The sequence below is a fragment of the Mauremys mutica genome, chromosome 10 (assembly GCF_020497125.1).
Source record: "Mauremys mutica isolate MM-2020 ecotype Southern chromosome 10, ASM2049712v1, whole genome shotgun sequence".
NCBI classification, from domain to species: domain Eukaryota; kingdom Metazoa; phylum Chordata; order Testudines; family Geoemydidae; genus Mauremys; species Mauremys mutica.
In genome coordinates, this window is record NC_059081.1 from 30594716 (window position 1) to 30609780 (window position 15065).

Below are 15065 nucleotides of genomic sequence, written 5' to 3' on the forward strand. Positions count from 1 at the left end.
TGAATTTAAGGTCTCACGCTTCTCTCACCTATGCTATTTTACATTTGGTTCACTGTAATTACTCCTGTTTCTCACTGGTGTGAGAGGGATATCAGGCCTGTAGTGCTCACTACTCAGGCATTTGAACTGAAGTCTTATTTAATTATAGAAAGGTCCGGCACAGGCTTCCTTGCCTTGCCCCATTACTATGCCTCAACCTGAGCTGGAGGTCTCACCTCTAGGAGTTCTGGGTAGTACACATTTCATGTCAAATCAATCCCTAAATCTTTAAACCCCTAAACACCAGTGTCCCCAAGGGATCTGTTCTGGGCCCAGTGCTGTTCAACATATTCATAAATGATCTAGAAAAAGGGATAAACAGTGAGGTCGGAAAATTTGCAGATGATATAAAATTACTCAAGATAGTAAAGTCCAAAGTAGACTGCGATGAGTTACAAATGCATCTCCCAAACTGGGCAACTGGGCAACAAAATAGCAGGTGGAATTCAAAGTTGATAAATGCAAAGTAATGCACATTGGAAAACAGAATCCCATCCGTGCATACAAAATGATGAGGTCTAAATTAGCCGTTACCATCACAAAAGAGATCTTGGAATCATTGGGGATAGTTCTCTGAAAACATCCACTCAATGTGAAGCAGCAGTTAAAAAAAACAAAAAAAACCCCACAAAAAAACCCAACTAGCAATATAGGATCAATTAGGAAAGAGATAAATAATAAGACAGAAAATATAATGCCAATATATAAATCCATGGTACGCCTACACCTTGAATACTTTGTGCAGCTCTAGTCACCCCATCTCAGAAAAGATATATTATAATTGGAAAAGATGCAGAGAAGGGCAACAAAAGTGATTAGGCATATGGAACGACTTCCATATGAGGAAAGATTAAAAAAATAGACTATTCAGCTTGCAAAAGAGATGACTAAAGGGTGATATGATAGAAGTCTATAAAATAATGAATGGTGTGGACAACGGGAATAAGGAAGTGTTATTTATCCCTTCACATAACACAAGAACAAGGAGTCACCCAATGAAATTAATAGGCAGCAGGTTTAAAAAAAACAAAGGGAAGTACTACTTCACACCACACACAGTCAGCCTGTGGAACTCATTGCTAGGGGAGGTTATGAAGGCCAAAACTACAACTGAATTCAAAAAAGAATTAGATAAGTTCATGGAGGATAGGTCCATCAATGGTTATTAGTCAAGATGGTCAGAGATGCAACCTCAAGATGTGGGTGTCTTAAGTCTCTAACTGCCAGAAGCTGGGGATAAACGACAGAAGATGGGATTATCACTCAATAATTGCTGTTCTGTTCTGTTAATTCCCTCTGAAGCATTTAGCATTGGCCACTGTTGGAAGACAGGATACTGGACTAGATGGACCATTGGTCTAACCCAGTATGGGTGTTCTTATGTTCTCTGCTGAGATTGTCAGCATAAATCCTATAGATGACATCATAGTTAACAGACAGCAAGTCTGAATTTCTTAATTCAGTACAGTTATAATTAAAAGTTATGTAACATGTGGGGATGTCTTTGTGGACAGCAACTGCCAACTGATTCTATGTAGGCAACAAAAAAAACCATTATTGGCTTCAAATACTAGTAACAGACTGAAATGGGCCAAATGGTTTAATATTCCTTACCAATTTTCTAAATGCTCGAGCCGCCACACAAATAACAGTACCAGTATAGCACCATTGGAGCTTTTAGCGAACAATTCATTACAAGCCTTTTTTACAATGTTTTTAAACATTAGTTTGAATTTGCTGTTAATGTAAGTGAGATTAATAGCACTTGCTAAAGCAAGGCTTAGCATGGACCAGTGCTGTTCAGGCTTCCGTGCATCACTCTTCCAATTAATTAACTTCTTGATCCATGATACCTTTCGACTTGATCCTGTTGCCAGAAAGTAATAGGGCAAAACACAATTTCCAGTAAGTACATGGAATGTACTGAGGACAACTTTTTGTTCTAGAAAGTGGAGGAAATAACTAGGGTGACAGACATTTTACCCTTGATTCTGACCAACAGGGAGTAATTGGTAGCAGATCTGATGATGGAAAGCAATTTGGGGGAAGTGATCATGAAATGATAGATTTCATGATTCTAATGAGTGAGAATAAGGGCAACGGACTTCAAAAAAGCAGACTTTAACAAACTTTAAGAACTCGTAGGCAAGGTCCTTTGGGAAGAAACTCTATGGGGAAAAGGAATTCAGGAGAGCTGGCAGTTTCTCAGGGAGACAATATTAAAGGCACAACTGCAAACCATCCTGATGTGAGAGAAAGATAGGAAGAATTGTAAGAGGCCAATATGGCTCCACCAAGAGCTCTTTAAAGGAATCCTACCAAAAATGGAAACATGGACAAATTGCTAAGGAGAAGTACAAAAGAATAGCACAAGCATATAGGAGCAAAATCAGAAAGATTATGGCACAAAATAAGTTATGGTTAGCAACGGACATAAAAGGCAATAAGAAAAGGTTCTGAAAACACATTAGGAGCAAGGGACAGATGAAGGAGAGTGTAGGTCCTCTATTTAGTGGGGAAGGAGAGGTAATAACTGATGACATCAAGAAAGCTGAAGTGTTTAATGCCTATTTTGCTTCAGTCTTCACTAAAAATGTTAATGGTAACCAGATACTCAACACAATTAATATTAACAACACAGGGGAAGGAATGCAAGCCAAAATAGGGAAAGAACAGGTTAAAGAATATTTAGATAAGTTAGATGTATTCAAGTTAGCAGGGGTTGATGAAATTAATCCTAGGGTAACTTAAGGAACCAACTGAAGCAATCTTAGCAATTATTATGACCATTAGCTATTAACTCTGAGAACTCCTGGAGGACAGGGGGAGATGTTATATGATTAAAACATGACCAGGTAGATCATTGTTGCTGCCACTGTTATATAATTACAACAGATCTTGTATGAAGTATGTCAAGTAAAGTGTCTATTAAAAATTTATGATTTGTTCAATGTGATTATCCTATTTGTATGCATGTATCATTTTTGTATCTGAAGTTATGAATATTAACTATGTACCTGTATTTCAAGTGTTTGCTCCTGTGGTAACACCAATAAGGTATTTAGTCAGCACATTGTGAAGGAACTATTCAAGTTGAATGGCCCATCAAAAAACACTTCACTTACAATGGACCATGGAAGACACCTATCAACATTTAATGGACTTTCCTGAGGACATTCTAACTAAAGTATCGTTAATGGCCTCTGCTATGACTAAGCGAAGCATGCATGGACATGTGACTTGCCTATGTGACTTCAAACTCCATCTTGTTGCCTGTAATTTTTCACAAAGTAGAACAATGGGTTTCCCTTCACTTGGCAGAAGCTATAAAAGGCTCTGGAAACATCTCCATTTTGTCTCTTTCCTGTGCAAACCTCTGAACTATGAACTTGTACTAATCGGAGCATTCTAACCAAGGGACTGAGGCTTTCCAATGATTTGGAAGCAACCAGAGACTTAACAAGCCAGCAGTTTATTCTATCATAGAATCATAGAATATCAGGGTTGGAAGGGACCTCAGGAGGTCATCTAGTCCAATCCCCTGCTCAAAGCAGGACCAATCCCGTCCCCAACTAAATCATCCCATCCAGGGCTTTGTCAAGCCTGACCTTAAAAACCTCTAAGGAAGGAGATTCCACCACTTCCCTAGGTAACCCATTCCAGTGCTTCACCGCCCTCCTAGTGAAAAAGTTTTTCCTAATATCCAACCTAAACCTCCCCCACTGCAACTTGAGACCATTATTCCTTGTTTTGTCATCTGGTACCACTGAGAACAGTCTAGATCCATTCTCTTTGGAACCCCCTTTCAGGTAGCTGAAAGCAGCTATCAAATCCCCCCTCATTTAGTCTGCAGACTAAACAATTCCAGTTCCCTCAGCCTCTCCTCATAAGTCATGTGCTCCAGCCCCCTAATCATTTTTGTTGCCCTCTGCTGGACTCTTTCCAATTTTTCCACATCCTTCTTGTAGTGTGGGGCCCAAAACTGGACACAGACTCCAGATGAGGCCTCACCAATGTCGAATAGAGGGGAACGATCACATCCCTCAATCTGCCGGCAATGCCCCTAGTTATACAGCCCAAAATGCCGTTAACCTTCTTGGCAACAAGGGCATACTGTTGACTCATAAGGCTACAAGTCTGATCCAAGAACTTTGCAATTATTGTATGTATTTGATTCTTTTAACCAATTTTAACTCTCACCTTTCTTTCCTTTTATAAATAAACCTTTAGATATTAGATACTAAAGGATTGCAACAGTGTGATTATTGGGTAAGATCTAAATTATATATTGACCTAGGTATGTGGCTGGTCCTTTGGGATCAGAAGAACCCTTTGGTTGATGAAATTGGTTTTAAATAACCACTCATCATTAAGTCTAGTGTTTCTGGTGGTGATACAAGGACTAGAATACCTAAGGAAACTGCTTTTCTGACTTCTTGTTAGCCAGTGTGGTAAAACAGAAGTTTACTCTTGTTGCTGGTCTGGTATATCTTATGGGCAGGGCCGGCTCTAGCTTTTCTGCCTCCCCAGGCAAAAAAAAAAAAATAAGCGGCCGGACTACCGAAGCACAAAAAAAAAAAAAATACGGCAGCCACAGGGAGCTCATGAAGGGCAGCACCCGCCCACTCCCTCCGTCCGTGGGCAGCCAGGCGCTGTAGCCTGCTCCCAGCCAGGCGAGAGGGACTCCCCCCTACGGCCTTGGAGTGTCTCTCCCGGCCGGGCAGGCTCCGAGGGGGCCGACACAGACAGCACGGGGCTGGCATTGCAGCGGGGCTCGGCACAGTGCAAACGGCGGGCGCTGGGATCAGTGGGGCCTGCCTCTCCGTTGCCGGCCGGGCCGCCGCAGAACCCTCCCTCCCTCCAGTGCCCACCGGGCCCCACTGCAGAACCCTCCCTCCCCTGCCCGCTGGGCCACCGCAGAACCCTCCCTCTTTCCGGTGCCCAGGGGCTGCAGGAGGTGGTGGCTCCTTTAAAGGCGGCTCGGCCAGGCTGGGCTCAGAACGGCGTGGGAGGTGGAGGCCGGTGCAGGCGGCGGGGAGTGGCGCGTCCCGGCGAGCCCGGCAGCACGATGAGCGGCAGGGATCGCTAGTTCCTGCCCCGCCCCCTGGGCCAGGGTCCGTGTCCCTGCAGGGCTGGGCTGGCCGCCCCAAGATTGGCCGGAATGCCGCCCCTTTCAATGTGCCGCCCCAGGCACGTGCTTTCTCGTCTGGTGCCTGGAGCCGGCCCTGCTTATGGGGGAATAATCACCAGTTTTGGGGTGTGTCTGCCCTATTTCTCAGCAGTTTGTCCTCAATTTGGTATTCTCAGTTGTGACCCACTATGACACGGTGTCACAGGGGTGGTCCAAGAAGACTGGAGAAGGGCAAACATAATATCTGTCTTTAAAAAGGGGAACAAAGAGGACCCAGGGAATTACAGACCAGTCAGCCTAACTTTGATACCTAGAAAGATATTGGAAAAAATTATTAAATAATCAATTGGAAGCACTTGGAGGATAATAGGGTGATAAAGAATAGCGAGCATGAATTTGTCAAGAACAAATCATGCCAAACCAACCTAATTTCCTTCTTTGATAGGGTTACTGGCTGAGTGGATGGGGGAGGGGGAAGAAGTAGATGTGATATAGCTTGATTTTGGTAAAGCATCTGATACACTCCCACATGATATTCTCATAAGCAAATTCGGGAAATGTGATCTAGAGGAAATTACCATAAGATGGGAGCATAACTGGCTGAAAGACAGTAATCAAAGAGTAGTTATCAATGGTTCACTGTCAAACTGGGAGGGCATATCTAGTGGGCTCCCATAGGGTCAATCCTGGGCCAATACTATTCAATATTTTAATTAATGACCTGGATAAGGGAGTGGAAAGCTAAGTAAGCTGCACGGCTGTGTGCCAAGCAGCTGCCTATTAAGCCCTACGCAGGGGCTCAGGGTGCGGCAGGGAGAGGTGCTCCCCTCCAACATGGACCTGCCATGGTGCAGAGAGGTGCCTCTCCGCTGGGCCCAACACGGACCTGCCCTGGACTTGCTGCGGCTGGGGGAGAGGAGCCCCTCCCCCGGCCTGGCCCTGCCCTGCCGGAGCTCCCGCAGCCATGGAGAGATGCCTCCCGAGTGCTGTCATGAGAAAGGGGTGGGAGGAGTCCTCTCTCCCCACTGTAGCCCCAGGGCAGCCTGCACCCCAAACCCCTCATCCCCAGCCCCACCCCAGAGCCTTCACCCCTAGCTGTAGCCCTCACCCCTGCACCCAATCCTCTGCCCCAGCCCTGAGCTCCCTCCTACTCCCCAAACCCTTCATTCCCAGCCCCACCCCAGAGCCCACACTCCCAGCCAGAGCCGTCACCCCTCTGCACCCAGCCCTGAGCCCCCTCCCACACTCCAGACCCCTCGGTCCCATCCCCACCACATGAATGTTGTTATGTGCACCAATATGAAGGGGATGTGTCACACATCACTTCCATATTGTTGCACGTAACAAAATTCATTCTGCACATGGATGTAAAATATTAGAGGGAACACTGGTGGAAAGTATATTTATAAAATCTGCAGATGACACTAAGTTGAGAGGGGTTTCAAACATTTATGAGGGTAGGATTGGAATTCAAAATGACCTTGACAAATTGGAGAATTGGTCTGAAAACAACAAGATGAAATTCAGTAAAAGACAAGTGGAATGTACTTCACTTAGCAAGGAAAAATCAAATACACACCTACAAAATGGGGAATAAATGGCAAGGTGGTAGTATTGCTGCAAAGGATCTGCAGGTTATAATGGATGAAAAATTGAACATGAGCCAACAATGTGATAACGTTGAAAAAAAAAGCTAATATCATTCTGAGGTGTATTAATAAGAGAGTCTTATATAAGGCATGTGTGTTAATTGCACCAATCTACTCGGCCGTGGTGAGGCCTCAGCTGGAGCACTGTGTCCAATTCTGGGTCCCACACTTTAGGAAAGATGTGGACAAATTGGAAAGTGTCCAGAGGAGAGTGATAAAAAAAAATGACAGAAGGTTTAGAAAACCTGACCTATGAGGAAAGGTTAAAAAAACTGGGCATGTTTAGTCTTGAGAAAAGAAGACTGAGACCTGATAACAGTCTTCGGATACGTTAAGGGCTGCTATAGAGAGGATGGGGATCAATTGTTGTACATGTCCACTGAAGGTAGGTCAAGAAGTAGTGGGCTTAATCTGCAGCAAGGGGTTTTAGACTAAATATTAGGAAAAAATTTCTAACTATAAGGATACTTAAGCTCTGGAACAGGTTTCCAAAGGAGGTTGTGGAATCCCTAGCATTGGAGTTTTTAAAAACAGGCTGGACAAATAACTGTCAGGGATGGTCTAGGTTTACTTGGTCCTGCCACAGCACAGAAGGCTAGACTTGATGACTTTGAGTTCCCTTCCAACTCTCCATTTCTATGATTCCCCAATCTCATCAACTCCAGTGGGGGCAGATTGGTCCTTAGTTTTCAGTCTTGGTCATACCTTGGATTTAAGTTAATGGATAATGGGACATGGACCAATGTCCTCTAGGAATAGAAATTAGACCAGTATAAATAGTTTCCCACTAGAATCTGAACTCAGTTCTGCAGAGGTTAAAGACTATTGCAATGACCCCTGTACCACCTAGCAACCACAATTGTAATTTCCTTACAGGATTCATCTAAAACCACACTACCAAAATGCATGCAGTAATTTAATTTATCCCCAAAATCATTAAGGGGAGTATGTTATAGCTTAGAAAACCATATACTTAATAATTAAGCTAAACAATTATAGTGAATTCTTCATTTTTTCAGAGTGCTTTGTGGTTAGCAAGAACATTATTTTGTTTATTTTGCCTTCAGCTTAATGATTAGTGTAAAATGATTTCTCTGTTGCAAATGTGAAGTTTTATGCGCTATAGTGCTTTCAGTTAACAGTTTACAGAGTTCAGAAAACTATGTCCTGGGGAAGTTCATTTTCAAAATGTCAACCATTACTGTAAAGGCCTTTCTGGTTTTGGAAGGGATCATTACAACCCGCATCACAATCACTCACACTTTCCTTTTTGCCTGCAAATGGTAATAGACTGAGAAAGTGTACATGGGCATATGTAGAATCAGGGCCGGCTCCAGCTTTTTTGCTGCCCCAAGCGGCGAAGAAAAAAAAAGAAGCCTGATTGAGCTGCCGCTGAAGTGCCACCGAAGAGGGAGAGAGGGACTGAAGGACCCGCCGCCGAATTGCCACCGCAGACCCGGATGTGCCACCCCAGCAACAGACGGACTGCTGCCCCTTTTTATTGGCCGTCCCAGGCACCTGCTTCCTTTGTTGGTGCCTGGAGCTGGCCCTGTGTAGAATTCCCTGCCAAAAAGATTCTGTGCCAGTTAGATACTTGACCTTTAATCACTGATTAACATTTAAGCTATTTACTGACTGGCTAGTTTTTTTATTCATAGAAATATAATATATTAAAAGACTTCAATATAAACAACAAATAAGTTGTTCTCAGGCTAAGAAAACAAATTCTGTCAGCCAAATTGCAGCAAGTCAATAATGGTGCAAACTATCACAAACTCAAATCTACCATCAACAAACTAAGGGCCAATCTGGGCAGTATTTACTCAGACACCTTATGCTCATAAATAGCTAGAATCCCACACCTTGTTCTACCCAAGTGTAAGAAAACAGAAAGTTGGCATTGTGTACAGTGCTCACTTTATATTATTTTTTATTACAAACATTTGCACTGTAAAAAAGATAAAAGAAATAGTATTTCAATTCACCTCACAAGTACTTAGTGCAATCTCTTTATCGTGCAAGTTGAACTTACACATGTAGAATTATTATTATTTTTACATAACTCCTTTCAGCTGAGTGAGCCCTTGTTTGCAAGGGAGGATGGCCTTTACCTCAGGGATTCGGCATGCAGCAGGGGAGGAGAGGCTGGTGCAGGGAGGCTGAGCTTGCCAAGCCCCTGTTCCCTATGGCAGCCTTTTTCAAACTTTTTCTGCTGGGGACCCCATTTAGACTAAAAAAATTGTGACCCCCTACCTTCAGCCCTGCTTGGGATGGGAGACTTGGGGCATGGGGCTCTGGGCTTCAGCCCTGCTCGGGGTTCTGGGTTTCAGCCCCTCTTAGGGTGTGGGGCTTAGGGTTTTAGTCCCACTCAGGGCTCCTCAGGCCACTGCCACCCGCTGAGCTCCAGGCTGGGACTTCAGCCCCACCACAGCTGCCCACTGAGCTCTGGGCTGGGGCGTCAGCCCTGTTGTTGCTGCTGTCCACAGAGCTCCAGGATGCAGCTTCAGCCCTACCGCCGCCGCTACCCGCAGAGCTCTGGGCTGGGGCTTCAGCCCTGTCGCCGCCGCTGCCTGCAGAGCTCTGGGCTGGGGCTTCAGCCGTGTCACCGCCGCTACTTGCAGAGCTCTGGGCTGGGGCTTCAGCCCTGTCGCCGCCGCCGCTGCCTGCAGAGCTCTGGGCTGGGACTTCAGCCCCACCGCTGCTGCCCACTGAGCTCTGGGCTGCAGCTTCAGCCCTGTTGCCACAGCTGCCTGCAGAGCTCTGGGCTGCAGCTTCAGCCTCTCCCCCACCACCTCTGGAGCTGTGGGCTGTGGCTTTAGCCCTCCCTGCAGAGAGGTATGTGATTAACATGTTCATTTTGTTTTCAATTAATCGCAGCCATTAACTTTGATTAATTGACCACCCTACTTTTGGCACTATCTTGCATGACCGTCTCATAAAAAAACTAGAGAAATATAGCCTATAGGAACCTAGTATAAGGTGAGTGCACAACTGATTGGAAAAGCATACTCGGAGAATAGTTATCAATGGTTCACAATCAAGCTGGAAGGGCATGTCTACTGGGGTCCCACTGGGATCTGTTATAGGTCCACTTCTATTCAATATCTTCCTAAATGATTAGGATAATGGCATAGAGTATACACTTTTAAAGTTTTCAGATGATACCAAGCTGGGAGAGGTTCCAAGTGCTTTGGAGGATGGAATTAGAATTCAAAGTGATCTTGAAAAACTGGAGAAATGGTCTGAAATAAATGGGATGAAATTCAATAAAGACAAATGCAAAGTACTACAGTTAGGAAAGAATAATCAGTTGCACAAAAACAAATGTGAAATGATTGCCTAGGAAGGAGTACTGCAGAAAAGGATCTGTGGGTTATAGTGGATCACAACCTAAATATGAAACAACAATATAAAACAGTTGCAAAAAACACAAACATTACGCTGGGATGTATTAGTAGGAGTGCTGTAAGCAAGACAAGAGAAGTAATTCTATCACTGTACTTGGCACTGATAAGGCCTCAACTGAAGTATTATGTCCAGTTCTGGGCACCATATTTCTGGAAAAATATGGACAAGTTGGAGAAAGCCCAGATGAGAGCCACGAAAATGATTAAAGATCTAAAAAACATGGTTTTCAAGAAAAGACTGAAAAAATTGGATTTGTTTAGTCTGGAGAAGAGAAGACTGAAGCGGGACATGATAACAGTCTTCAACTACATAAAAGACTGTTATAAAGAGGAGGGTGATAAATTGTTCTCATTAATCATTGAGAACAGGACAAGAAGTGATGGGTTATATTGCAGAAAGGAATATTTAGGTAACTGCCTAACTGTAAGTGTAGTTAAGCTTTGGAACAAATTACCTAGGGAGGTTGTGAAATTACCATCATTGGAGATGTTTAAGAACAGGTTAGACAACACTTGTCAGGGATGGCCTAGATCAGCCTTTTCTCAGCCTTTTTGTGAAGGTAACACCCTTTGGACTTAAAAAAAAAAATACTGTGAGCCCCTATACTAAGACTTGAAAAAACTGAAACCCACTACCTTAAATAGTAAGTAAATTATGAATAATACTGGCCTACCAGTATTAATAAATGATTTTTTTAAATTTATGCACATATATTGAGTAATTTCAGTTCCTATATTCTTATATTAGCAGAGAAATTTTTTACCCAAAAATATGCTATATCAGATTGTAAGACTCGTAATTCATAAAAAGTGAATTTATAGTTTGTTTCTATGTAAAAATAAACTTTGATCTGGCACACAAATGTTTTTTCTTACCTTCACTTGCGACCCCTCTAAACTCATTCCCAATCCCCAGGTTGAGAAACACTGGTCTAGATAATACTTAGTCCTCCCTGAGGATAGGACTCTGAACTAGATGACCTATCGAAGTTCTTCCAGTCCTACATTTCTATGATTCTAGGAGTCATCTGTTGCACAAATAAACACAGAATTGTAATTTGGGCACAAACACTCAGCAGTCAAGTCCAAACATTACAATTACAACATGCTAACAATAGGAGAGCATAGATATTGGAGTAGGAAGACACGACTATGGCACTGGACTGGGTCCCAAAGGACCAGGCTCAGCTCCTGCCTCAGACGCAGACTTCCCGTATGAACTTGTGCAAGTCACTTAATCTGTACTGTGCCTTAGTTCCTCATCTGTAAAATGGGGACGTGCTTCCTATATCACTGGGGCATTGTGAGTGTACAATCCATTAATGACTGAGGCATTCAGAGACTATGGTGACTAGGGACATACGTAACCAGATCGATAGGGAATTGCATACATCTTATTTTTATTCTAATATTTATTGTCCCTTAATACAGCATGATCCATACAGTGTATGTATTTTATGAAAGGTTGAATAAGAAATTTCAGTGTGTATACATTATTTGACAAGTAATGTAAAACGAAATAAAAAGACCATATTCTCAGTCATATGCAAATAGTTTCTTGAATGGTGATTAGGTTGCTAGGTGTATATTTGATACTTCTTGTTTTCATACATGTTACACACATGTTATGTAAGGTTAGAAAAAGCAAAGAGTTATACAAAATTACTTTTCAATTTCCCTTTAATGTAAATGAAAAAAATCCTTTTTTTTTAAAAACCAAAATACAGATCCTAGAGCTAAAATGTTATTTCTAATTTTATAATGTATTCTGAAGAACTAAATTGCAAAATGAAATTGTTTGGATGATTGGTTTGCAGTAAACATGATGTACCAAATTGGTTTCTAATTTTAGAGAAAGGTTAAGTTTCCTCTTATAATAATGAAGGAATAATAGAAGCATTTATGATAATGAGGTTTTTATAATTAAAAAATCAAATTCTCAGGTAATATAACCTGATATGAAAGTTATGTTGGATGCATCTATGTACTATATTACCATCTAAAATGACTCTTTTGTGACGTTATGTTAGATTTGTGCTGCCAATTAACACAAAAAATATTTCTTCAAAATGCTGTTTACCAAGTGCCAGATTGTATTCTGTGTGATCTGTGTGTGAAGAGCCCTCCACATGCAGATCTCACATCTTCTGCAGGGAAGAGACTCAACACTATCACACACCCAGTGGAGCCCACTCTAGGGCCTTCACTGGAGGAGGCTGAAAAAGGGCAAATCTGGGGGCAGGATCCCACATTATATAACCTTTCCCACAGAGTTTCCTGGGGAATGCTCAGTTGCTACTGTGGGCCGGGGGAGACTACCTACAAGTGTAGCTCCAAAGGAACCATGCTGCCATGGTGGGAATTGGGAGAAGGTTTCCAAGGATCAGAACCAGTGAGGGGACATGCTGATGACCCATGCCTCCCATGGATCCCCAGAGATCCATCAGGTTTGGGGTTGGGCCCCACAGTGTTTATAATGTGGGAAAACACCATCCCAAACATGATGCTGTGTGGAAATCTTAACACAGGGTTCCATGCACAGTGACTCTTCCTGAAGCTTTTACATAAGGGGTTGATTTGGCTCCAGATAATTAGATTACTATCTCAATAAACTGTTCTTAAAGAACATGACATTCCAAAACTCTGTTCAAGATTGTGGGGGGGGGGGGAGTATTAAATGGCCTACTGCGCATTCCATGGGAAATAAATTTATTTTTAAATGACTGCACTGACTGAGAACTAAATAATTCTATGAAGTATCCTAAATTCACAAAGTTATCTAAATTAAAGAAGTTTCTTAAAAATTTTCCTATTATAGTCCAGAGGATAGTCAAAGAGTTCTGAAATCCATTCTGGATTCTACATTTTAAAGACTGTAGATTCCATGTCCCTTCTTGGAAGTTTCAGTGGAGGAATTTTTGGTAAAATCTCTTTAGCATAAAGAGTTTTATGAAGTCCAGCTTCTCGAAGAGCTAGCTCAACACGAACTCTAGGGTCAGAAATGATCTGTTAAAATAAAATATCATCATGATGAACAGAAACAAAATATCAGTATTAATACTTTCTAAAAAATATAACATATATATTTGTCTGTCTCTATATATTACCGGTACATAAAAACCTATGCTGGACTCAAAAGTTAGAAAATGCCAAAATTAACATTGCCTGTGCAATTCTATTTCAGTCTCCTTGTACATATACATAACCTTTAACTTCATGATCATATATTTTTCCCACAGGATCTCTGCTTCATGAGTTACTCAATATTGCTTTTTATTCCCTACATTTGATGTGTGGCTGAAGGACATATTTAATGCATGCCATCCTAGCCCTGCACTGAAGATAGATTTACTAATTTCTTTCTGGGATTTTTATGGTGTTCACATCATAGTTATCTGAGTGTTTCACAAATATTAATTAATGTTCACAACCCTTGTGAGAATAGGTGGTGGTGGAATCCCCAACTTCTGTAGGACCCCTGCCTCATTTTTTGCAGAAGACAGCCTCATTCACTTCACAATCCTGATTTATTCCCAGAGCACCAGTGATCCTGAGCACTGAATGAGACAGGGGTCCTGTGGAAAAAAATTTATGTGATCATGTAGTTAAAAACTGTATCATAATGCATACGCACAAGATAATCTTAATTCTGGTATTTCCTAATTTGTCAGTGCTTAACTTTGTAACCTTAACTTTTTTTAAAACATATTTTAATGTAATTGCCTAATTAAAAAAACAAAACAGAAATTCCATCATATGGAACCATTTTGACTCCCAGCTTCCACCATCAACAGAGTTTAGATCTTAAAATCCACAGCACAGACCTCTTCCACTTGAATTAATGAAGTAAAAGGTAGCAGTAAGAGCCTGTTAACCTATATGTGGACAGGCCACTGGGGTGGGGTGGGGGGATGAGATACAGACTTTGCCAGTGGGTTTCACAGCTCGTTGCTGACAGCAGAGGTATATGGAGACTGAGGGTACCTGGGCTCAGTTCTAGATGCTGCACTGGAGATTATCTGCCCTCTGTTCCAATCCACACCCTCCAGCTCCCGCTCCCTCTCTACTCCTTATCCACTCCCATCCCCTGCCTCCTGCAATCCTTCCCTCCCCTCACTCCTCAGCCCATTACATTCCAGTGTGCCTTCTTCCTCCCCATTGCCTGGGGACCAGCAGGGGAGTATTGAGGGCACAGGAGAGAGAGCCACACTGTTCTCAATTCTGAGCCCAGTACCACAGTGGTTTACAATGTCAGAGAGGAGCAATTGCAGGAAAAATCCTGCTCTGCCCTGCAGCCCTGGGATGGAAAATGCTCAGTCACTCTGTGGGGACAAGCCTAGTCTGGCTGGCGTGTAGTAGCTGTGAGAAGATGGAGCACACTCATGGCAGACACAATGTTTGGATAATTTAGGTGCTACACTCTAACAAGTCTCTATTGGCCATGTACAAACTGAGATATTACAGAAGCTTCTAACTTGGCCAAATTTGGGTGAATTTCCACGTGGACAGCAAAGAGAACATCCCTGATACCAAGGTTACTGCCTGACAAATTTTGAGTCCTTTTTCCAAAATACGGAGGTACTAGAGCTTTTCGATAAGACAGTTCCAATTGTATTTAAAAAGGGCCAAAACAATTTATTTTTCTTTTGTCTTCTTCTTGGAAGGAGCTGAACCATTGCTGCTGAAACTTAAATAAAAAAAAAAAAAGCACAGCTTATGGCACACTCAACATTGTAAAGTCCAATCTGAATGCTTAAAGTCTGGCAAAGTTATAAGAAACTGAAACTAAGGTCTCTTAATGAAAAGTATCTAGCAGCCTTAACTAACAGCATCTTTTAA

General features: G+C 42.4%; 1 protein-coding gene across 8 annotated transcripts in view; it reads right to left on the reverse strand.

The window, feature by feature from the left end:
- Nucleotides 1-11648: 11648 nt before the first annotated feature.
- CCDC148 (coiled-coil domain containing 148) overlaps nucleotides 11649-15065 on the reverse strand; it is a 128084-nt gene continuing 124667 nt past the window's right edge. For all 8 annotated transcript variants that reach the window (XM_044978567.1, XM_044978573.1, XM_044978565.1 and 5 more), the window contains one exon: nucleotides 11649-13232. In XM_044978567.1, the coding sequence (XP_044834502.1) occupies nucleotides 13086-13232 (147 nt within the window). In that variant the 3' untranslated portion in view covers nucleotides 11649-13085. The remainder of the gene's footprint in view (nucleotides 13233-15065) is intronic.